Below are 26,690 nucleotides of genomic sequence, written 5' to 3'. Positions count from 1 at the left end.
GCATGGCTAGTACATACCGTGGAGACCACTGCGTAGACTAATTGGAGCCACTGGCAGTGCCAGTGCACTATGAGTCACTTGGTCTCATTACCAAAAATTGATGCCTGCTTGGCCACCAGATTATATAGATGTTGATTCCCATAGGGAACCTGAAATACTTGTCCCGAATGAGGAAATTTATAATACCAATATTAATGGTCCACTATTGGACATTGTAAATTTTCCAGCTAACTCATTCCTGGTTGCCAGCGTTTTGCTCCCATGTGCTAATGTCCAATAATGGACCATTTATATTGGTATTATAAATTTACTCATTCGGCACAAATATTTCAGGTTCCCTATGCAATTCAACATCTATATCATATGATGGCCAAGCAGGCATCAATTTTTGCTAATGAGACAAAGTGTCTCATAGTGCATTGGCACTGCCGGTGGCTCCAAGTAGCCTATGCAGTTGCCTCGATAGTACGCACTAGCCATGCGTCTTGGTGGGTGTGCTAAGTATCAACAGATGAGCCCAACTTAGCACACGGGGGCGAAATGCTGGCAACCAGGAATGAGTTAGCTTGAAAATTTATAACGTCCAATAATGGACCATTTATATTGGTGTTATGAATTTACTCATTCGGGACAAATATTTCAGGTTGCCTATGGGAATCACTATCTATATCAAAGAATTTTTTAACAATACATAATCGTCCAACCAATCGGAAATAGGCTCAGATAGTGCCTACTTCGATTAATGAAATAAATTTTTAAAACAAATGGTGAAGATAAATGGATTTAGATGACCTACATATCTTTTACGCAGAAATAACGTTACTTAACAGATTAAAGTATTTTTATCGCCTTTCTAAAAGATAAGACAGTACCACTACATTTACCACGTGTTTTTTTGTATTTACTTCATCTACCAGGTTATTTAAGATAGGGTATAGAAATTCTGTTGAGGTAATTGTTCATGGTGAAGTTGACAATTAAGGCTTCCGATGACGGTATGATCAGAAATCTTGCTCGTGGTGTAACCGAGCCGAGACTCTGCGAGAACGTATCAAGGTTTCAATGCACCGTTTGACTGTACGTCTGTACATTCCAGCTCCAATGAGGTGAGATCACTACCAGAAATTGGACCGCACCTCATTGTGATGTCAACGTCCGACAAGTTTTACGATGTGTGTGTGAGGTGAGCATACTGGTGTTCAGTGCACCCCACCACCTGTGTGCATCAACTGCACAGGTGCACATGCTCCAATCTCCAAGCAGTGTCCAACATTCATGGAGGAGGAGATGATCGAGGAGATACAAACTCTGGATAAGATCCTTCGAAAAATGAATATATTGGTCAAAGAAAGACAAGGGCCAAGAAGTGCGTGAAAATGAAAGACTCCCTAGCCCTCGCAAACCTAATAGTGTTGGGGTCGGAAAATCAATCAATCAATCAATACTGATCTGCATTTAGGGCAGTCGCCCAGGTGGCAGATTCCCTATCTGTTGCTTTCCTAGCCTTTTCTTAAATGATTTCAAAGAAATTGGAAATTTATTGAAAATCTCCCTTGGTAAGTTATTCCAATCCCTAACTCCCCTTCCTATAAATGAATATTTGCCCCAGTTTGTCCTTTTGAATTCCAACTTTATCTTCATATTGTGATCTTTCCTACTTTTATAAACACCATTCAAACTTATTCGTCTCCTAATGTCATTCCACGCCATCTCTCCGCTGACAGCTCGGAACATACCACTTATTACAAGTGATGAAAATCATTTTTCGTCCGTATTGAAAGTTTCATAAACTGTATATAGGATAATATCTTTTGTTTATTTCCACCTATTCAATACATTACAAGAAGTTGGCATTTACTTTAAAACATTATTCAGATGAGACATGTTTCGCCTCTCACTGTGAGGCATCTTCAGTCATTATCAAAAACCTTATTATTTTACCAGGCATCTGGTTAAAGATATTCAAAAATGTGTTTGATGATTATAAGAGAGGTAAGATTTACGTTAGTTATAAACATGTTCATGAAGTAACTAAAAATCTAATATATTGATAAAAACATATGTAGTTCTTTGTTGAATAGGACTTGTTCGATTGTACTATAGTAAAAGCAGGTGGCTTGAAGCCGTAGTCATTAATAGATGTCTAATACATAGTGGAAGATATAAAATATCAGTTCTATGAGAATATACATTACATTCAAATGATACTAAAAACTAGTGGATTCAAAGGTAGTACGTATAAAATGTTCAATGAAATAACTATAGATCTAATAAAATGATAAACACATATGTAGTTCTTTGTTAATTAGGACGTCGTGTCAACGCAATCTTGCCGAATAAATCTAAAATAACCTACGAAATGTTGACCAATAAATATCACGGACATACGCATGCCAACGTCAAGTAACTTTTGTCAAGCAATTGGAATGTTTTTCCTTCATATTTTTTATACTAAGCTGTATATTTTGACATATCTTTTTACCATATATTTAGCAGTTATTTGACCTACATTTCAAACTTTGACTATGGCTTTAAGCCATCAACTGTCTTTTATAGTCACATGACGCCTTCATTTTTAAATGTACCTATTACGAATCTACCAGTTTTTATGTATCAATTCTTTGTATTATATATTCTCATTGAACTGATTTCATATGCCTTCCACTATGTATTAGACATCTGTTAATGACTACGGCCTTAAGCCGTACAATCTTACGACGTCCTAATTAACAAAGAACTACATATGTGTTTATCATTTTATTAGATCTATAGTTATTTCATTGAACATTTTATATGTACTACCTTTGAATCCACTAGTTTTTAGTATCATTTGAATGTAATGTATATTCTCATAGAACTGATATTTTATGCCTTCCACTATGTATTAGACATCTATTAATGACTACGGCTTCAAGCCACCTGCTTTTACTATAGTACAATCAAACAAGTCCTATTCAACAAAGAACTACATATGTTTTTATCAATATATTAGATTTTTAGTTACTTCATGAACATGTTTATAACTAACGTAAATCTTACCTCTCTTATAATCATCAAACACATTTTTGAATATCTTTAACCAGATGCCTGGTAAAATAATAAGGTTTTTGATAATGACTGAAGATGCCTCACAGTGAGAGGCGAAACATGTCTCATCTGAATAATGTTTTAAAGTAAATGCCAACTTCTTGTAATGTATTGAATAGGTGGAAATAAACAAAAGATATTATCCTATATACAGTTTACATACCACTTAGTCGAGCAGCTCTTCTTCTTTCTCTCAATTCTTCCCAACCCAAACATTGCAACATTTTTGTAACACTACTCTTTTGTCGGAAATCACCCAGAACAAATCGAGCTGCTTTTCTTTGGATTTTTTCCAGTTCTTGAATCAGGTATTCCTGGTGAGGGTCTCATACACTGGAACCATACTCTAGTTGGGGTCTTACCAGAGACTTATATGCACTCTCCTTTACATCCTTACTACAACCCCTAAACACCCTCATAACCATGTGCAGAGATCTGTACCCTTTATTTACAATCCCATTTATGTGATTACCCCAATGTAGATCTTTCCTTATACTAACACCTAGATACTTACAATGATCCCCAAAAGGAACTTTCACCCCATCAACGCAGTAATTAAAACTGAGAGGACTTTTCTTATTTGTGAAACTCACAACCTGACTTTTAACCCCGTTTGTCAACATACCATTGCCTGCTGTCCTTCTCACAACATTTTCGAGGTCACGTTGCAGTTGCACACAATCTTGTAACTTATTTATCACTCTATAGAGAATAACATCATCTGCAAAAAGCCTTATATCTGATTCCACTCATTTACTCATATCATTTATATATATATAAGAAAACATGAAGGTCCGATAATATTGCCTTGAGGAATTCCCCTCTTAATTATTACAGGGTCAGATAAAGCTTCACCTACTCTAATTCTCTGAGATCTATTTTCTAGAAATATAGCAACCCATTCAGTCACTCTTTTGTCTAGTCCAATTGCACTAATTTTTGCCAGTAGTCTCCCATGATCCACCCTATCAAATGCTTTAGACAGGTCAATCGCGATACAGTCCATTTGACCTCCTGAATCCAAGATATCTGCTATATCTTGCTGGAATCCTACAAGTTGAGCTTCAGTGGAATAACCTTTCCTAAAACCGAATTGCCTTCTATCCAACCAGTTATTAATTTCACAAACATGTCTAATATAATCAGAAAGAATGCCTTCCCAAAGCTTACATACAATGCATGTCAAACTTACTGGCCTGTAATTTTCAGCTTTATGTCTATCACTCTTTCCTTTATACACAGGGGCTACTATAGCAACTCTCCATTCATCTGGTGTAGCTCCTCCGACCAAACAATAATCAAATAAATACTTCAGATATGGTACTATATCCCAACCCATTGTCTTTAGTATATCCTCCACAGAAATCTGATCAATTCCAGCCGCTTTTCTAGTTTTCAACTTTTGTATCTTATTGTAAATGTCATTGTTATCATATGTAAATTTTATTACTTCTTTGGCCTTAGTCTCCTCCTCTATCTCGACATTATCCTTGTAACCAACAATCTTTACATACTGCTGACTGAATACTTCTGCCTATTGAAGATCCTCACATACACACTCCCCTTGTTCATTAATTATTCCTTGAATGTCCTTCTTGGAACCTATTTCTGCCTTAAAATACCTATATTTTACCCTTCCATTTTTCACTAAAATTTGTATGACTGCCAATTATGCTTGCCATCATGTTATCCTTACCTGTCTTCTTTGCTAGATTCAATTTTCTAGTAAGTTCCTTTAGTTTCTCCTTACTTCCACAGCCATTTCTAACTATTTCTTTCCAGTCTGCACCTCCTTCTTAGTCTCTTTATTTCTCTATTATAATAAGGTGGGTCTTTACCATTCCTTACCACCCTTAATGGTACAAACCTGTTTACGCATTCCTCAACAATTTCTTTAAACCCATCCCAGAGTCTGTTTACATTTTTATTTACCGTTTTCCACCGATCATAGTTACTTTTTCGAAACTGCCTCATGCCTGCTTTATCAGCCATATGGTACTGCCTAACAGTCCTACTTTTAAGACCTTCCTTTCTATCACATTTATTTTTAACTACCACAAAAGGAGCTTCATGATCACTAATACCATCTATTACTTCAGTTTCCCTATAGAGCTCATCTGGTTTTATCAGCACGACATCCAGGACATTTTTCCCTCTGGTTGGTTCCATCACTCTCTGAATCAGCTGTCCTTCCCATATTAACTTATTTGCCATTTGTTGATCATGCTTCCTGTCGTTCACATTTCCTTCCCAATTGACATCTGGCAAATTCAGATCTCCCGCTACAATCACATTTCTTTCCATGTCATTTCCCACATAGCTGACTATCCTATCAAATAATTCCGAATCTGCGTCAGTGCTACCCTTTCCCGATCTGTACACTCCAAATATATCAAGTTGCCTATTATCTTTAGAAATGAGCCTTACACCTAGAATTTCATGTGTTTCATCTTTAACTTTTTCGTAGCTTACAAATTCTTCTTTCACCAGAATGAACACTCCCCCTCCCACCCTTCCTATCCTATCTCTACGATACACACTCCAGTGCCGTGAGAAAATTTCTGCATCCATTATATAATTTGTCAGCCATGATTCAACTCCTATTACAATATCTGGTAAATATATATCTATTAAATTAATTCTATTCCTTTCCTTACAATACTTCTACAGTTCAACACTAACAATTTTATGTCATCCCTACTTGATATCCAGTTCCCTGTTCCCTTATCACCGCTCCCTAGGCCATCCCGTTTCCCTGAATGTACCTCCCTATTACCCTTCCAAACAAATTTCCTAACTTATACGTACCACTGCGGTTTAAATGAAGGCCATCTGAGCGCAGATCCCTATCTCCTACCCACCCATTAGGATCTAGAAATTTCACTCCCAGTTTCCCACTTACCCACTCCATAGTCTCACTTAAATCCCCAATCACCCTCCAGTCAGTATCCCTTCTACACAGTATTCCACTAATAACAATCTCCGCTTTCTTAAACTTCACCCGTGCTGCATTTACCAGATCCCACACATCTCCAACTATGTTGGTACTTTTATCAGCTTGCCTTACGTTGTTGGTACCAACGTGAAACACTATCACCTTCTCCTTCCCCTCCTCCCTCTCTTCTACTTTCCTCAACATCTGCCTCAACCTAATTCCTGGATAACACTCTACCCTTGTACCCTTTCCTCCACACACTTTCCCCACGTGTCTAACGATGGAATCCCCCATGACCAGAGCCGCAACCCTACCCACCTCATTTGATCCCCTCTCCTCCTGGTCAGCCCTATCTTTCCTGATAGCTGCAGAAGCTACTTCCTCCTCCCTTTTCTCCTTCCCATGACCTTGTTCCACCTGTCTTTTCCTATCCTCTACATTTTCCTTTCCTACCTTTCCCCTTCCTACTTCCACACATCTCAGCAACAGTTCCCTGTCCCTCATCTTCCCTCTGTTGTTCTACCTGGAGTGACTCGTACCAATTTCGCACAGACACCTGTCCTGAATTCTGATCCTGAGTAGAGCCCTTAGCCTGCAATCTCCTTCCCCTTAGAACATTAGACAACCTGTCTTCTACAACTCCTCCCTTTCCTTCCCCTCCCTCTTGTACACTTACTCTAACCTGTACATTGTTTGAGGGAGTGCTATCTTCCTTCCTGTCTGCTGTGAGAATCTTAATTATCTCCCTCAAACTTTCCAACTCCTCCCTCATACCCCTCAATGCCTCGCCACACCCACAGTAAGTACACTCGCGCTCCTTAACCATTCTTTACGGGGGGAAAAATGAAATTAAAAATAACTTATTTGCAAAAAATAAATGAACGGAGGGATATATTGTCTGGGATAGTACACAACAATAAGGTAATTAATATAAGACTACACTACAATACTACTTAGTCGTGCTCTATTTTTTTTAATCCTACAACCCCTAACAGGATAAAAACTGCTGTTAATTACTGAATATCGAAAGTAATAGACTACACAAGAACTACACAATTCCAAACTGCAATTAAGCCTATTCTAATTACAACAACAGTATTTTAGTAAGAGTTTCTACAGATACCTCTAGTACACCAGTACTACACAAATATTTTACATTATTAAAATAATCACACTAAAGTCTAATAGGATATTACTTGTATACTACTGTACAGTACACTACAGTAATTTTAAACTACTTTCAGACGTATCCTAATGACGATACCGGTACCGTACCGTATGTCACAGAAATGAAATTTGCAAGAACTACTGTACTCAAAGATTACCCACGAAGCTAAATGCTTAGACAAATTACGGTCTGATAGATACACACGAAAAATAACACACGAATATAGCAGGCAAGATACGGCACTATCTAAATGTACTGTATCTACACTACAATGTATCTACACTACACTACACTGCGTTTGGTTAAATGCTTAAGTATCAAAAGGATTGCCGTACACGAAGAAAAACACGAATATAACTGGCACGATACTATCTAATATATTATACCTTATCTTCACTACAATTCTACTGAAATGTGGTTATGTGATTTTTACAGCTGGTGGATTACTATTATTTTCCCTACTCCACGGGACGGAGAATAAAAGTGTCCTTAATTAGGCCTACTGAAAAATACGAGGTTGTCTGCAATAATTTCTCAAATATTCATATCAAAACTACTACTACTACTACTACTACTCCAGGGACTTGAACTGCAATTACTAGGATATATGAACTTTATTATTATTAGCTAACCCCTCATAAATACTGAAAGATCAAGGGAGCAAAATATAAATTACGGATACCTTAACTACCTACTCAGAAGTACAAATGAATGGAATACAAGGTCAGCTGATTTTTATTTATATTTACTTGACTACACTACACTCTTTGTTCACGACTGTAGCCAACAATTACATAAAATCAGCTTCATGGTCCGTATCGCACTTCAATAGATTCACAATTAAGTATTTATTTTCCACCATTAAAAATTGCCTTAAGCAATCATTGTATCGACTAGGTGGAAAATAAATACTTAATTGTGAATGTAGCCAACAATGCAATATTTGAATATGAGGAGCGACAATAATCAATAACAATAAAACGACTGTTAACTATTACCGTGTAATCTCTTTAACTTCTTTTTAAATGGAAGTTTACAGGCGTATCATGTTTTTTAATGTAGTAAATTATTACCTTCGCAATAGTTTGAATGGATATCTATACGAAATACTGGAGAAGTTGCTGCAGAAGTTACGGTACTATTCCTTATGATAATATGCCTTTGTAAGTATAACCAACGAACCTACAGATATTTACAAATATTTTTAAAGTTAATAATATTACCTAAATTATTTCCTAAACCTAAATTCGAAACAAGGTACACCTAGCTAGCCCACTTAGAAAACATAATTTACTGAAGACCAGCTGAATTACTTGTTAGAAATTTTAAATAAATATCACTACTCCCAATTTCTACCAACAGGCACTAAACACCACTATATAAACAGCACTAAATGAATCAGATATACACATAATTTAGCTATTTCAATAGGTTTTCACTACTTTATCACTACAATAATGCAAGAGCTCCTCTGATATCTGAATCGGTTTTCTGGTGTTGTTCTTAACTTGGAACAAGAGTTTACCAAGGGAGGTCGGATAGGATAGATGAAAGTGAGGAGCCTGGCACAAGTAAGTGGAAGCAATGCCACGACTCAGCTAAAGGCCCCGTGGTCGCCAACGCACGCTCCAAAGTTCAGAGCCCCTGGGGCCCCTTTTAATCGCCTCTTACGACAGGCAGGGGATACCGTGGGTTTTATTCTACCGCCCCCACCCACAGGGCGAAAAGCATTGAAAAGCCTCAGCCACAAATAGGATAAGATAACGACCAAACCTGGATTATCCAGGAAGGTATCTGTACATCCTGAGAAACCAACCAATGCATCATTATGACATTGTATGGAAAAGACCCTTCTCAGGCCCGGTTGGCTGGGAAGTCTTCCCCTACCTGGATGGGGGAGAAAGACTTCCCCAACTGGGGTTGGAAGAAAACGGTAGACAATGAAAGCGGTACCAATCATCGTGGATGGCGATGTTTTCTGCAGAGAATGGAAAATAACAGGACGAAAGGAGTACAAGCACTCGTCCTAATTTCGTTGTATTACTTATCCCGACAGTGACGTTATTACGATGGAACTGCAATAGTTACGTTAGTTGATATCCGTCAGTGCGGCCACCATAGTCTGTCTACAGGAATCTCTTCTGAGACCTGGACACGACACGGCTATGAGAGGTTTTCGTTATTCCGAGGGCCGAGTAGCTGTGGATGGCTCGGCGACTGGGGATGTCTGTTCCAACATCTTCAGTGAAAATGTGTTGCTACTAACTCGGATGCAGTTGCACTTCTCGCTCTAAAGACAATGGTGTGCAAAATATATTTGCCACTGGGCTACAATTTAACTTGCAGGAACGCCAGGACTTGATCGCTCAGTTACCTCCTTCGTTCCCCTTGCTTGGAGAGTTGACCTCCTGCAACACCCTCTGAAGACCTCCGTCTTGCTGCTGTAAGGGGAATCTTTGTTGAGCTGTTGATCAACCAGTTCGATCTTTGTGTGGTCAACACGGGGGAACCTACTCACTTTAGTGGTGCACATGGCACATTCTCCCACCTGGATGTCACCTTCTGTAGCCATGTTCCAATTCCCCTGTTACGATAGCAAGTACATGGTGACATCTGTGATAGTAACCATTTCCCGATATTTCTTACGTTCTTGAATCAAGGACGGCTATTGGTACTGAAGCGCTGGTTACTTGGATGGGCAAATTATTTAGTATTAAAAACTTCATTTTTTGTCCGTATTGACTCAAGATTTTACAATGCTTAGTAAAGCTAAAGGTTCCACCTATTCAATACGTTATCGTAATGGTCTATTTAGAACATCACATATTTATTTATTTATTTATTTATATTTATTTATGTATTTTATGATAAGTTAAATAAATATGTGATGTTCTAAATAGACCATTACGATAACGTATTGAATAGGTGGAACCTTTAGCTTTACTAAGCATTGTAAAATGGGCAAATTAGCCAGGGTTTTCAAATTGCGCACTGATGGCCGATGAAGTGCTTGGTTTGTTGATGACTACGTTTCTTCTGTTACGAATGGCATTCTGGCTGTTGCAGAGGAAACATTACCTTCCTCATCCAATATCCTTTACCAGAGACAGTTCTCATGTTGGACTGACGGAATTGCAGTAGCCATACGTGATTGCTCACAGGTTTTAAGCATTAGTATCAGAATCCTACATTGGCCAACCATATTGTGTTTAAGTGCTTCTGCACTAAAGCCCGTTTCTTGATTTGAGAGAGTAGGAAAGCTACTTGGAAAAAGTATGTGTCGTCCGTGATGTTACATACTTCTTCATCACAAGTGTGGACAAGACTCAGCCGTATTGTCGGGGTCCAGACCCTCTCTCAGACCCCGGAATCTCCATTAATGGAGATATAGTTATGATACCTTCAGTCATTGCAGATCACATTGCATCACATTTCTCCGATATATCCAGATCTGGAGATATGACCCTGTATTTCAGCCTATCAAGCGCGAGGCAGAAGCTCATCACCGTTCATTCATCTTCAGTGCTTCTGTAACCTGCCTTTTACGGAGTGCAAATTGCAGAGTGCACTGGTGCTGTGCAGGGGCACAGCTCCTGGGGCTGACAAAATCCATAATCAAATGCTTAAATATTTGAGTGACTGATATCTGAGAGATATCTTCACCCTGTTCAAGAGAATATGGTGTGGGGGTGAGTTTTCGGCTCAATGGCGTGAGGAATTTGTAATACCAATTCCCAAACCAGGTAAAGTTCCAATGCGTCTGGATAGTTATAGGTCAATATGCATCACAAATGGCCTTTGTAAGCTATTTGAAAGGATGGTCAGCCGGCGACTTACGTGGGTTTTGAAGGAGAGGGTTCTCCTGACTTACTACCTGTATGGTTTTCACTCTCATTGGTCTGCCTCCAATCATTCTGTTAGACTAGACACCTTTCTTCAGAAGGTACACCTTGTCGGCATGTTTTTTGACCTGGAAAAAGCTATTGCACTACCTGGTGATACGGGATAATCTCCGCACTACACCAATGGGGATTTGGGGTAATTTATCTAGATTTATAAAGAACTTCATGTCCCTCCTGTTCTTTCTAGTCCAAGTAGAGAATACTTTTTCTCAACATTGCATTCAAGGGATCAGTAGTGAGTTTTAAAATGTTCTCAATCGCCATCAACGACATAGTTGCCAACTGCTGGGCCCGCAGTCATTCTGTCGCTGTATGTATATTTAGCTCTGCATTACTGCTCCAGAAGGATGGTGTTTGCTGAGAGACAGCTACAGCAAGCAATTAACCCTTTCCAGTCTGGGCCTTAATATCCCTAACAAATGTTCTGGACTGGGCATTTTTAAGGATTTTTAAAACAATTTCATCTCAGTACCTATAGGAGGTATTTGCATGATTATTTTTTCTTTGTGCTTGTTTGAGCATCTAGTTTCGAAAAACGCTGTTTGTATCATGTCAACTATCACGTGAGATTTTAAAATTGTTTATATATTATACCATGTTTTGTGAATGGAAAAAAGGTCTGACGGATAACTAAGCAAGTACAGTTTTCTGAAATACTGTTATATTTACCCTATTTTGCTAATATAAAATGTGGATTGCAATTTCAAACAACAATAATCAGTACGATATAAAAATAGTAATTTTTTCAATAATAGTAATAATTACAATAATGAAAATGGGAGCTCCTATGAAATTTTATTTTAATTGATAAATTTTGTCAAAAGTTACTCAAATATAAAATTATTGTTCCATTTACCACAAAAGACTTCTGAGAAAGAGAAAATACAGTCTTCTAAACAGACAACTTTACTAATATGTAGACAATTTTACGTATTCACACAAATTTGAAATACACCAGAACATGCGCTAATTACATGTGGATCGTCGCCATAAGACCTATCTGTGTCGGTGCGACGTAAAGCCCCTAGCAAAAAAAAAAAATACATGTGATAAAATGTGTTTTCTGATTTTTATCTTTATTGTAATATCTTTTAATATGTCATAATCATCAAATAATTATGTTTTTAGACTCCAGTATTATCACAAATATTGTCAAGTAACAGCATACTACATTTTATATTGTAATAGTTGTTTAACAATCTCCAATACATTTTAATTAAATTATTTCCAATGAGGTACCTGATCTATCCTAAGGTGAAAAATGTGGCTGATGATGCCTACTATTGATAGGCAAAACATGTACCACCTTCTTCTTCTTCTTCTTCTTCTTCTTCTTCTTCTTCTTCTTCTTCTTCTTCTTCTTCTTCTTCTTCTTCTTCTTCTTCTTCTTCTTCTCCTCCTCCTCCTCCTCCTCCTCCTCCTCCTCCTCCTCCTCCTCCTCCTCCTCCTCCTCTTTTATGACCACATAGGATCACTTTAGTCAGTCCGTCGTTCAGGTCTCTTTGAAGGGATTGTTCGGGCTTTGCGGTCCTCCCAGTACTTCTTCAGACGCTTCGATCTTCGTGCCCTTTCCTCGGTTGAAAATATGCGTGGTGTTGGTTTCTTTTCTGTAAGGGTAAAGCGGAGGTTTGTATTCTTGAGTTTTGTATTCAAGGGATCAGTAGTGAGTTTTAAAATGTTCTCAATCGCCATCATGTTAACCAATTTTTAAATTGTATCGTATTGAATAGGTGGATGAATAATAAAACATACAAGTGTTATTTAAAACATGCACTAGGCCGTAAAACTAACTCTAATCATAATGAAATGTAAGGAGTTGTTTCAAATTCATATGTCAATAATATGTTCATTTGCGCATAAATTTATATCTTAAAATATCGAAAAAAATCACTTTCGTCAAGCACATGTTTGCCTCGAGAAGCCATGTCTTAGAGCTCACTGAGTGACAACATCTACTGATGCATGCTGATCGAAAATATCGTAAATTCTCTGACTTAGACATATACTACTGCTGTCTGCTTAAATACTCTCGTAACTAATACATGAAGAAACATGTTGTAACCACCAGAATGCGTGCATAACTCGTTCTCGATTTTTAGTGAATTGTCAAACTTTACTAGGGGCTATGCCCGCAGCACGGCCTGAGAGTAATTTCGGCCGCTGCGAGCTATGCTTGCAGTTAGACCAGAAAGAGTTAACAGAGTCGACAGATGGGCTTTTCAACGTGGTTTGCGATTCTCAGCGGCAGAAACCTCAGTTGTACACTTTTGTTAACGCCAGATTGTGCATCCTGAATCAGAGCTCCACTTGCGAAACAGTGTCTTGACACCTGCCGGTTTCTGGGTCTCCGTTTTGATAAGTGCCTAACGTGCTAGTCCCACATACATCAATTGAAGGTTACCTGTATGAAGAGACTTAATATGCTGTCCGTGCGGTGCTGTTATGTTGTTACGCGGCCACGATGCTATCCTGAATGGACTACAGCAGTTACGCATCAAAATCTGTGCTGAATCTTTTAGATAGTACTCACCATAGTGGAGTTAGGCTTGCTACCGAGGCTTTCTGTACTACCCCCTTTCCCAGCCCACTCGCCGAATATGGAGTTCCAACTTTATGAATAAGACAGGAGCAGATACTCCTCAAATACGCTGCTGAAATTGGTGAAATGCCACATCATATAGGCTATCAATGCATCTTTAGTACCGGATACCACTAAAGGTACCGAAACCGGTCAAAAGCTGCTTGGCCAGTTGGGATTCGAATTGATAGCTTGTGTTGGGAGTTAGATGTGGCTATCGACGGTTGTATGCGCGGACCCATGGCCAAGTACCTCCGTGGCTAGTTCCTTGGCCTGATGTATGGCTAGATCTATTCCGTGGACTCAAGGTGAACACGGATGCCTTTGTTCATCGGACGTATTTCCAGGACTTTGATCACCCATATCCAGCCAAGCGACATGTCTTTTTGCATGGTTCTAATTTGGGGAAAATGTAGGATGCTCTTTCATCTCCGATGACATTAGCACAAAGATCGTGCTTCCCGATGTATGTAGCGTGTATTCTGCAGAGCTTTTTGCCATCTTAAACGCACTACAGTTTGCACCGGCTGACAAGAGAGAACTCTTGCTCATATGTACCGGCCCGTTAAAGTTTTCTGCAGTCTATTGGCGTGTGTTTCCTACAACACCCATTGGTGCGGCGGATTCATGACCTAGCCAGATTGTGTGATGCTGCACCAGAATCACCTTCATGTGGCTCCCTAGCCACAATGGGATTGCGGGAAATGAAGTTGTGGATGAAGCTGCAAAAGAAGCAGCTCTTGTATCACCTACAGCTATGGACGTTCCGGATATTTGTTTTCACCCGTGTCGGACCATCTTGGTATCCTGGGAATTGGAGTGGCTAGCTATCCGAACACCCAACAAGCTGAGTGCAATTAAGAAGACAACTGCTGTGTGGCGGTCCTCTTTTGGGCCTTGACAGAGAGGGGTCATAGTTTTATGTAGGCTGAGGATAGGTCATGGAAGGATCTATGCACTCTTACATCCTGAAGACGGATAGACACCCTAGTATGTTCTGGTGCTGAATTCTCTGTGACCCACATCCTCTTAGTGTGTGTCGATCTCTCTAGCCTAAGATGGAATCTCCGCCTGTAGGAAACACTGAAACTCATACTAGCAGATGACTGGAATACTGCTCACTTTGCCATTTGCTTTACGTGCAAGAGCGTACTATTCAAGAGTTAAATTTAAAGTTTTCAGTGTCCATTTTTGTTTAATAAGTTAATGTTGTTAATATATGTATATTTTTTATAATAATAATTTTCATATACCTCCATTCTATAAATACTTTTAAATTTATTTTTGTTTTTGTTTGCACTTTATCTGTTCAGAGAGGATGGTTACGTAGGTTTACTTCCTCTTAAAGCAATCACTACTACCACCACCACCACCATCACTTAATCAACATATTGTGTACTAGATGTCAGACCCATCGTTGACAAGGTAGTTTTTGTATAATTGCAGCAGTAATGCCATCTAGTGGACATTTGAGGTAGCAGGTCAGTCAATCAATCAATCCATCCATCTTGATCTGCATTTAGGGCAGTCGCCCAGGTGGCAGATTCCCTATCTGTTGCTTTCTTAGCCTTTTCTTAAATTATTTCAATGAGATTGAAAATTTATTGAACATCTCCCTTGGTAAGTTATTCCAATGAAGCAGTCTCAAGTAACAATAATAGTCAGTCAGTGCAGTGTTGTTATTGATAAGTTTTAGGGACTTGGGATGCTGTAAGCGATCACATGTTATTTTCTTCTGGCTTAGTGATTTTAAAGCATTCAAGACCTAGGCTTTGAACCTCCTTGTTTATCATCACTCACCCTCTGCCCCATTCTTAGTGATTGTACCTACATATTTTTCTTCTCATGTTGCATTATCTTACTGATCTATAAGGGTAATGGCCACAAGGTATTTCAGCTTATAAAAGGCAATCACAGCCATCACCATTGTATGTAGTTAGTTATTATGACTGGACAGCATTTCTCGACTTGGTACCAAGAACTTCAGTTGATGAATATCTCCATTATTACGTGTAGATCTTTCAATCTTTCACATCTGATTCGTTTATATTGTAAGATAGTTTTTCTATATTGTTGACATCCACAGCAAAGCCTGAAGTACTCAGAATGTTGTAAGAAGTGTGAAAATGGATTTTTGTTGACCATTCAAGTATTGCGTGCACGAAGTTCACTTTATAGGTATAATTTATATTTCCGGTTATATTTGGAAGTTTGTGGAAAATATAATCACAGATATATCTGTTGTTATTATTATTAATGAGGTAAAACTGCATGAAACAGAATAGATCAGAAATGATATTTTGTGCAACTTTTGTAATTTATCACTTTCTGTTAATGTTTATATTCACTGAGAAATTTGACATTTCTTGTTGTGGTGCCCTTAATATTGCTATGCCCCTATATACACTGCTATGCAAAATTTAAGGACGAGATAGATAAAGCAACATATCAACTACTTGGTGCAAAAGAATGAAAATGTGATAACATGTTGTCAGGGGTCTCCCACATGTACATAGAAACCTGGCTTGAGGTCAGCATGACTATAGCACCAAATGGGTCTGGCCCCACAAAATAAGCCAGTTGAAGGAACAGGACAAGGCAGTGTGAGTCAGTCGACGAGCTGTTACAGTGCACTGTAGTCGTGTTATTCATTACAACATGGCCTGGACACAACATTTGGATGACTTCACATGGGGAAGAATCATCGGGAAACTGGAAGGACGAAGTGTGACCAGTGTAGCCCAGGAATTTGGTATTGCTCATAGAATTGTTTCACATGCATGGAGAGCATTCCGAACTTCAAGCACCCTTGCCCGAAGGAGAGAAGGGGGTCAACCACGGTCAACTACAGCTGCAGATGACCGCTACATTGTGTAACCGGCAAGAATATACTCGTGTCAGACAGCAGGTGTAGTTGCAACCACATTTAACAGGACTGCAAGGCACCAATCTCATGCTCAACAATGGCTCGATGACAGCATCTAGGTGGTCTGTTTGCCGGCGACCATAACGTTGCGTTCTGTTTACACCTGCACATCAGCACCGTTTGCAATGGTGCCAGGAGCATCAGGTCTGGACAGATGAGAAGTGGGGTCGCGTGCTCTTCCCAGATAAGAGCAGATTCGGTCTGAGTAATGATTCTAGACATACCCTCATCTGGCAAGAGGTGGGAACACGTAATGTGCCCTGGAACATTGTTGAACATGATCATTTTAGTGGGCCAAGTGTTATGCTGTGGGAGGCATAATGTTGCTTGAGTGTACCGACCTCCAAATCTTCGAACGGGGTACACTCGCCCGTCAACATTATTGTGACAATGTACTCCTTCCCCATGTGCGTGTTTTCAGGGGTGCATTCGGCCCCGAGTTCATTTTTTGCTTGGTCCCCCAACTTAAATCCCATCAAGCTCATGTCAGACATGTTCAGCAGACGTATTGTAGCACATCCACATGTCTCGCTAATGCCTTGCTTTTTCTCTTGATTTATTCTTTTCGATTTTATTACTGTGTATAATAGTTTCTGATTTCCTGAACTATCTTTATCAATTTTGATGGTAAACTCTCTCCAACATTTCTCCTTTTCTTCCTTGGTACTCCTCTTTATTTGTTGTTTCAATCTTTTATATTCCACATGTAACCTTTCTATCTTATTCTCATCCCTCAGATACATTTTTTTGCTTTTCCTTATCCATTTCATTCTTCACCTTGTTCCTTTCTTTTATTTCTTTTTGTAAATTTTTGTCTGTCCATCACCGTGTCTCCTTTCCCTTAACCTTTGCTTTTGTTTTCCCGCATTCCTCAATTGCTGCTTCCACAAATACCTGTCTTAAATTGTTCCACTCTTCTTCTCCACTTCGTATTCCCGTGTTAGGCAACTTCCTTTTTATACAATCTTGGAATGCCATTCTTTTATCCTCCTCCTCCAATTCCCAAATCCTGATCTGCACAGCAGTGTACTAATCCAATAATATATGGCATAAAGAACTCGCCAGTTATCCCTGAACGTAAATATCAAATATCAAGCAATTCTGCCTGTTTTCCCTTTATTTGACATATACTTAGCCGAAATAAGTATGAAGTATTAGGCCAAAATTGGAATTGTACAGATAAAATTTATTTATTAGGTAGATCAGGCTTTTAGTCTAAATGAATTCCAGGAAAGGGAAAAGGTGCTATCAGCATTTTTAGTGGATGATTCTGGGGATAGTTGTTTTTGTTTTTTTTTTTCTTTTCTTAATAGGTTGGTTTCTTGATCATGTATGAAAAGAGATACATTTGTTTTTAAATATAATTTAATCAGCACATTGGAAGATTAGTGGTTGATGAGAACTTGGTAAATTTTAAATGATTTTTTTTTTTTAAATTGATACTTGTTTATCTTTACAGTAAATTAATTTTTCCTTTCTTTTGCCAATTTCAGAAATATCCTATCGAACAGATTCGACCATGGCCGTTCAGTTACAGATCCAATCAGACTTGTCGACCTACTTTAATTGACATTGAAACCGATCTCCATAAATCTGTGTTAGATGTTGCTGAAAACCAGAATCCATGGAATGTGTTTGTGGAAGTGGTACCACCTGACTCTGGTCTTCAAGCCTTACCACCCTTTGACAAGGATTCCGATGTCTTATTATTTTTTAAGCTTTATGATCCTAAAACCAAAAGAATACATTATTGTGGTCATCATTACATGCCTGTGGCAGCTAAAGTCCGTAAGTATTATGAATGTACAGTATATTACTCAAGTCAGTAATTTTTAAGCTAAATAGATAAAATTTGATCAGTTGATTGCTTTCAAACTTGTTTTCTTTTCTGGGGATTATTTTTCTTTTCTGGGGATTATTGTGTGCATTATTATGGATTTGTTTGATAATATATCTCCCTTTCCCTTCCCCATAATACAGTCTCCTTTATGGCGATTTATGTAGTTGTTTGTTCTCCAGTTAAGGGAAAAAGTTACGATCTTATTTCTTTTCTTACAGTCAGTCTTTATTAACGACTCTTATCACTTGGAGGGTTAAATGACTTGTTCTCTAATGATTTTCATTGCAAATTCTTGTAGTGTGCAGAGTGTCCACTGTACTTGTTCTTGCTTGGTTCCGTATGCACTGTTTCAGTTTGTTAAATCCGGACACTAATTCACCTTGTTCCAAATCATTCTATCACTTGATCCTGCATAGCCATTTGATAAGTTTGGAGTTAATGTAAGCTAGCATGATGTTCTTCGGATCTAGGATAGATTTAAAAAATTGATGAGACTAGGATCAGATGAAATCACCGTGCAAACTTTGTTGTGGCCTTTATTGTTTTCTGCTTAATTCTGGCTTTGACAACAGTAGCACTATAACGCCCCAGCAATCGAGAGCCACAGTAGTATCTGCCATCAAAATGCCATTGTTTACATTATCAAAATGTCTCCAGTTTCAGCATATGCAACAGTTTGTGGAAAGTATTCAGAAAAGTAAAATGCACTGTGAAACCATGAGTTTCATGTAGTTTCATCGGGTATCCGGTATGTTGGAAATATTTTCCCCAACTGTTCCTCTAGAAACAAACTCTTCATTTTTGCAACAAATTTGTTCAGCCTCGGGAGGTATTGCACCAGTGTGTTACTAGCCAGGTTTAATTTATGCGGCCAGCATTGAGTTCTCCACAAAAACCAGATCCATGAACACACTTTCCCATGCACCCTACAGAGTCTGTAGTTACAATGCAAAAATTTTCATACTCAACAACACGGCTTTTAGGCTATAAGGAGCTACAAATTGTCCATGTAAACATTCTACACTATTCTTTAACAGACTTACAAATGTATTCTAAGTTTTACTGGCTATTTTTGTTGGGAGGCACTATTTCTAAATTTAAAAAGACAATAAATGTTGAACACTTGACTTCGAGGCTTATATTAAATATAGTTAGTTTTTAGTTACTCTTATATCATGTCATTAGTTTCATTTCATTAACATCTCTGATGGGGTTAACGTAAGGAAGGGCATCCGGTCATAAAAACTCCCTGTGAAGATTCATCTTACTTCATACTCGACCCCACAGAGAAAAGGGGTAAGGGTATCGTATTATGCAATATTAATACAAAAGAGCTTAATCGCCAGTCTTTTGTGTCTGTCATTTGAACGGTAGGCCTACTACGCAGTAAACCTGATCACTGCTTACATTTGAATTATTGTTGTCTTGTGCCACCAACTTTCCTGCTACTGGCGTGTTGTCAAAATGACATCTTCACTGCCATCGAGAGAATTCGAGATCCCGTTTTTGAAAGTTTTAAAAATAGTTACGTTCTGGACTATCAAGTCCCAACAGTGAGTATCTGTTCACAAATGGGTTCTGGTGATGGTGTCTGTTATTCCCATTTGGTGTATGTGTAGCAGAAGCCACCCCTTCCGAATAAAGCTATGCTGTAGAAATCATGCGAACCCACCAACTGATAGTGTACTGTATATTACGAATTGTACTTCCGAATGTATATATAGTGATTGGAAGCATTCCTTGGATAACTGTGTCTGTTGAAAGTCACACTGTCATTTTTATGCATATTTCATGCTTATTCTCTACATTTCCTCCGTGGCTCAGACGGCAGCGCGTCGGCCTCTCACCGCTGGATACCGTGTTTCAAATCTCGGTCACTCCATGTGAGATCTTTGCTGGACAAAGCGGAGGCGGGGCAGGTTCATCTTCGGGTACTCCGGTTTTCCCTGTCATCTTTCATTCCAGCAACACTCTCCATTCTCATTTCATAGCATCTATCAGTCATTAATATATCACTTTGGGAGTGGTGACCCCATCGTACTAACAGCATATATATGCTTCATTCATTACATCCCTGAACCGGGCCTATGACTGGAAAGGTGGATCCTTCCTACTATATAATATTGTTTAGGATAGGTATGCTATCATGTGCCCAAATAGTACCAGAAGTTCCACGACAGAAAATTATCAAACTATATATAACAGGAAACCTTGCTGCATTTATGGATATCTACAGGTGTGGCGGTAGGTCATTTTATTATCATAGGGCTGATTGCAGAAATTATGGCTAGTTGCCTTAGACAACATCTTCCTGAACAATGTCTAAATCAAGCACGATCTTCCATTGCATACCGGGCGAGTTAGCCGTGAGCGTAGAGGCGCGCGGCTGTGAGCTTGCATCCGGGAGATAGTAGGTTCGAATCCCACTATCGGCAGCCCTGAAGATGGTTTTCCGTGGTTTCCCATTTTCACACCAGGCAAATGCTGGGGCTGTACCTTAATTAAGGCCACGGCCGCTTCCTTCCAACTCCTAGGCCTTGCCTATCCCATTGTCGCCATAAGACCTATCTGTGTCGGTGCGACGTAAAGACCCTAGCAAAAAAAAGAGCTTCCATTGCATAAAGAATTTCCAGCCAGTGTTAACCTAGATGTCATTCAAAGTTTCAATGGTTGTTAGAAAATGGAAATAGAAGTGTCTTCCATACAACTCTTTGCTTGTCGCAACCAATGAAATTCGTTCGTGCGTGTTAAGTCAGTTGTCGTCTTCCTACACATTACTCAAATATAGCTAAGCATGAATATGACTTGCCAACAGATAAGAATATCACTTTCAATGGAAATAAAATCTCATATTATCTACACTAAAGTGACACACCACCGAATGTAGAAGTGTACGTTTGATTATAGTTTTGTTACGGTGAGTGTAATCTAAATAGCTTCTGCGAAGGACAGATGAATCTATATTACTGTGTAATCGAATGAGTTGTATGGGCCATATACATATAGCTTCCGTTCTAGAGATCGTACGTTCAAAACTCACCATCGGCAGCCCTGAAGATTGTTTTCTGTAGTTTCCCCATTTTTACATCAGGCAAATACTGGGCCTGTTACTGTGGTCACAGGTCTTCCTTCCCAGGCTTTGCCCTATCCTTTCTCATAGCTGCTGAAAACCTACCTGAATTATCGTGACGATTACCTGCAAACACCCCCATGCGCACGTCACTTTTGTGTGTGCGCGCGCGCGCGCGCGTGTGTGTGTGTGTGTGTGTGTGTGTGTGTGTGTGTGTCAGTCACTATTTAATGTGTTTACTAAGCAGTAAATGAAATAACTGAATCCCTCATGGTTGATGTGGCAGCCCTCTGATGACTGAGTGATATGGATGTAGTCAAAGGGACCAACAATTCTGGAGAAATTATCCCAAATATAATAAAATGGGAAGATTTTGGTAATAATCTGGAAAGGCTAGGTCAAGCAGCAGGAAAACCTTTCTGGACAGTAATAAAGAATCTTAGGAAGGGAGGGACAAAGGAAATGAGCAGTGTTTTGAGTAATTCAGGTGAACTCATGATAGATCCCAGGGAATCACTGGAGAGGTGGAGGGAATATTTTGAACATCTTCTCAATGTAAAAGGAAATCATCCTGGTGGTGTTGCAAACAGCCAAGCTGATGGGGAGGAGGAAAATGATGTTGGTGAAATTATGCTTGAGGAAGTGGAAAGGATAGTAAATAAACTCCACTGTCATAAGGCAGCAGGAATAGATGAAATTAGACCTGAAATGGTGAAGTATAGTGGGAAGGCAGCGATGAAATGGCTTGATAGAGTAGTAAAATTAGCGTGGAGTGTTGGTAAGGTACCTTCAGATTGGACAAAAGCAGTAATTGCACCTACCTATAAGCAAGGGAACAGGAAGGATTGCAACATCTATCGAGGTATCTCATTGATTCGTATACCAGGCAAAGTATTCACTGGCATCTTGGAAGGGAGGGTGCGATCAGTTGTTGAGAGGAAGTTGGATGAAAACCAGTGTGATTTCAGACCACAGAGAGGCTGTCAGGATCAGATTTTCAGTATGCGCCAGGTAATTGAAAAATGCTACGAGAGGAATAGGCAGTTGTGTTTATGTTTTGTTGATCTAGAGAAAGCATATGACAAGGTACCGAGGGAAAAGTTAGAAGTAACAGACATGAAAGTAGCAAGAATGATTGCTGGTACAAACAGGTGGGAACAATGACAGGAGGGTACTCGGAATGAGGAGATAAAGGCTAATTTAGGAATGAACTCGATGGATGAAGCTGTACGCATAAACCGGCTTCGGTGGTGGGGTCATGTGAGGCGAATGGAGGAGGATAGGTTACCTAGGAGAATAATGGACTCTGTTATGGAGGGTAAGAGAAGTAGAGGGAGACCAAGACGACGATGGTTAGACTTGGTTTCTAACGATTTAAAGATAAGAGGTATAGAACTAAATGAGGCCACAACACTAGTTGCAAATCGAGGATTGTGGCGACGTTTAGTAAATTCTCAGAGGCTTGCAGACTGAATGCTGAAAGGCATAACAGTCTATAATTATGATGTATGTATGTATGTTCTAAGTACCTCGTCAAATTCCCTCCAGTAATCACCCACCATTCCACATCCCTCAGCCCCCACCTTAGGCTACACTATACCTCCCTTCTCTTCCTCCTCCCATCTACAATTCAGCTCCATTCTATTTCTTTGCTTTCACTCTTTCAACATTTCCAGTGATCCATTTTGGAAACAAACATCTTAACACTTTCCCATCAACATTATTCTGTTCACACTTGTTTCAGCTGAACTGAATTCAAGATGATTATTCAAGTGCTGGTATTTTAAGTCTTTCATCTGGCCTTTAGTGAAGTGCATTATTCGGATTGGAAGAAAACCGAGATCTTACACAAGACATGTGATCGTGATGAGTGTTTAACATTCAACTCTTTACTTGTCTTGCACTGAATATTAACAACACACGCATGTTTCATAAATTTTATCTATCTACGAAGGTAATCCCAAAAATAAGGGTCTCTTATTTTTTTAGTAAATACATAGACCTGTTTATTTCTACAATGGTTTACATCTTTTACAGCTTGAACATTTAGCTATTTTTCTACATAATCACCATTTCAGTCGATGTAGTTTTATAGATGCTGTGACAGTTATTGTATGCCCACATCATACCAGCTCGCTGCCATGCTGTTGAGGAAATTGTGAACCTCATCTTTCACCTCGTCATCGGTGCTGAATCGCTTTCCAGCCAAATGTTCTTTCAATTTAGGGAACAAGTGATAGTTACTTGGTGCCAAGGTGGGTGGGTGATGACGTTCCACTGAAACTGTTGCAGGAGAGCAATGGTTTGCTGGGCAACGTGTGGGCAAGCGTTGTCATAGAGAATGTTTACACCCTTGCTCAACATTCCTCTTCTCCGGCTCTGAATTATCCATCTGAGTTTTTTCAGGGTCTCGCGGTACCTGTCAGCGTTAATTGTGGTCCCAGCGAGCATAGAGTCAACTAACAATACCCCTCTTCGATTCCAAAACACAGTTGTCATGACTTCAACATGATTCTGCGGCTTTGGCGAAGAGGGATGCCGCCACTGGCGTGATTGTTGCTTGGTGTCAGGTGTAAAGTGGAACGCCCAGGTTTCGTCACCCATGAGAATTGAGTCCAAAAAGTTGTCCTGTTTGGCTGCAAAGTTTTGAAGAAATGCGTGGGAAGAATCAACTCGTTGCCGCATATGGTCTTCAGTCAGCATGCATTACACCCATCTTGCGCACACTTAGCGGTATTTCAACTTATCCGTTAAAATTCTGTGAGCGACACCTCGGGAAACCTCAGGAAACGAAGTGCAGAGATCATCCACGGTGATCCGCTGATCTTCACGCATGATTTGCTCAACCTTCACGACTGTCTCAGCGGAAATCGACAGTCCGTCCGGCTGCAAACTCTCTACACCACTTACGAACATTTTTGACATCCATGCATGACTCACCATACACTTCCGTCAATTGGCGATGAATTTCAGTACCTTTTGCATTCAAAAGCCGAATAACTGCGCACACTTCGCACTTAGTCGTAATAACCAATGGGAGTTTCATTCTCAACGGCTGCCAAACCAAGACTGAGCGCCTCAGTGCGGCTTGCGCATGTTTATATGCGAGCGCGGGAAAAACTCTTCACAATATTGTGACCAACAGCCCCATAAACAGAGTTCTGTATTTATTAAAAAAATAGAGGAGACCTTATTTTTGGGATTACCGTCTTATAATTCATGTCTTGCCTTAACTTCAATGATTTTGACTGATGAAGGTCTCTAGTGAGACTTAAACTAGTTTCATAAAATATATGTGTTTTAGGTTACAATAAGTGGTAATGCATACCTGCCAACCTTCCGATTTACCTGGAAACTTTCCCGTTTTTAACTCGTCTTCCGATTTTCCGATTTATTTTTACTTCTTCCTATTTTTTGACCAATATAACTTCTAGTACCGGTACGGCCAATACTCTTACCCTAGGATACATTCTTATGTGCTTGTGTAATTTACAAAACCTCGTTTTCAGGCGTGTTTATTTGATGCTTTATTTCGTGAGTGTTTCATCTGGCGCCTTCGTGTATCGTGTTTCCCGCTCACCACAGCAGTGTGTGTGCTTTATACAGCTGGGGATTCGGGGCAGCAGTCGTCCCGCAAGCAAGACAGGTTAATCGGGATGAAAGAATTATTTTGTTCTTATTGTTGTTCTTGCGCTGTAAACATCGTTTCTGTGCGTAGTTTCGTCGGACCTGTGGGCCACTTTTTTTCTTGCATTTCTATGCTTTGCCCCACTGCCAAAGTCGTATGTTAATAATGTATGGGACATATTGAATTGTTTTGTATGTGGTAGTTTTGCGTATTTAAGTGCATAATTTTAATGAGTTGAATGTTTTTAAGGCATTGTGTCGGTGACAGTTTCGGGTACTTTATTTTCCCGTTATGGTCAACAAATATAACAAACGTTATCTCCAAGTGTTCAGAGATGCCTATAAATGTTCGTTCATTTTACCGTCTGATAAAGAAAGTACCGTATTTTCTCGCATATTTTACGCATCCCAATATTTGTAGGTCCATAGTAGAGAAAAAGAAATGTTGACGTATTTGACGCACCCACAACTTCGAACATCTATCAGGACCTCCGGATGAGTTTCAAAATAAAGATCTCAACTACTCCAGTAGCAGGCTTCCCATTGCGAAAGCGGGCATTCCAAATACAGGGCAACGTGCTGTTATTAGTCGGCAGGAAATCCCACTGCACTAGTTTTACGAGTGTTTCGGGTACCGGTACGGGACATTCTGTGATCTCAAAATTGTTTGTCAGTCCACAGTATTCGAGTAATACTCCATCATACAAACTCGTGGTGATCAGTTACGCCGAAACATGCGGGAATAGGGCAGCGGGCAGCAAGTATTCAATGCCCAAATGAAACTTGCGCTACCGTGGCGACAGAAGTGGTCTTCAAGAGGCCAACAAGTCTGGCAAAGCATTTCGCGGACCAAATAGCGGCAAGTTTCCGCAAGTAGAGGAGGATCTGCTTAAATATATGATTTTCTTGCGCAACGTTGGATAAGCCATTTCTCACGAAATCCAGTATTTTAAAGAATGAGAAATAGCCGCTGCACATGGAATCAGTGTCTTAGATTTGATGGTTAGCCGAGGCTTGATTAATTTTATGAAGAGAAATGGACTTCCTCTTCGATGAAGAACATCATCATGCCAAAAAAGACGAATGATTTAAACCATTTTCATCGCTTTATGATTGAGAAGCGTAAAGTGAAGGAATATTTGATCTCCCGTATGGGAACCGCAGCTCAGACGCCTATCAGTTTCCATTTGCCACTAAGTCGAACAGTCTATAAGAAAGGAACATGCAGTGTTAACGTACGCGCTACCGGAAACAAAAAACAATGATGTACTGCAATGCTTGCTGTAACAGTTGATGGCAGAAAGCTTGCACCTTACACTGTTCTAAAACAAAAAACAAAGCCTAAAGCAAAATTTCCGCGAGTGATCCACGTTCGTATTCAAGAAGAAGGGTGGATGGACACGTCACTCGACAAGATTGGATACGAACGGTTTGGGGTAATGTAGTAGGGTCCCTCCTTCGATGCCCGGTCCTTCTCGTGTTGGACCTTTCTTTTTTTTTTTTTTTTTTTTTTTTTGTCATTGTTATGACATTACATGAATTGTACTTTTATTAATT

General features: G+C 39.5%; 1 protein-coding gene across 2 annotated transcripts in view; it reads left to right on the top strand.

Moving 5' to 3' along the window:
- Usp7 (Ubiquitin-specific protease 7) overlaps window positions 1-26,690 on the top strand; it is a 458,856-nt gene that overhangs the window by 274,494 nt on the left and 157,672 nt on the right. For both annotated transcript variants that reach the window (XM_067150095.2, XM_067150096.2), the window contains exon 14: window positions 18,090-18,384. In XM_067150095.2, coding sequence (XP_067006196.1) covers window positions 18,090-18,384 — 295 coding nt within the window. The remainder of the gene's footprint in view (window positions 1-18,089; window positions 18,385-26,690) is intronic.

The sequence above is a fragment of the Anabrus simplex genome, chromosome 6, assembly GCF_040414725.1.
Source record: "Anabrus simplex isolate iqAnaSimp1 chromosome 6, ASM4041472v1, whole genome shotgun sequence".
Classification (NCBI taxonomy): domain Eukaryota; kingdom Metazoa; phylum Arthropoda; class Insecta; order Orthoptera; family Tettigoniidae; genus Anabrus; species Anabrus simplex.
The sequence above is the reverse complement of the archived record's forward strand: the minus strand, read 5'-3'. Positions and strand labels throughout refer to the sequence as shown.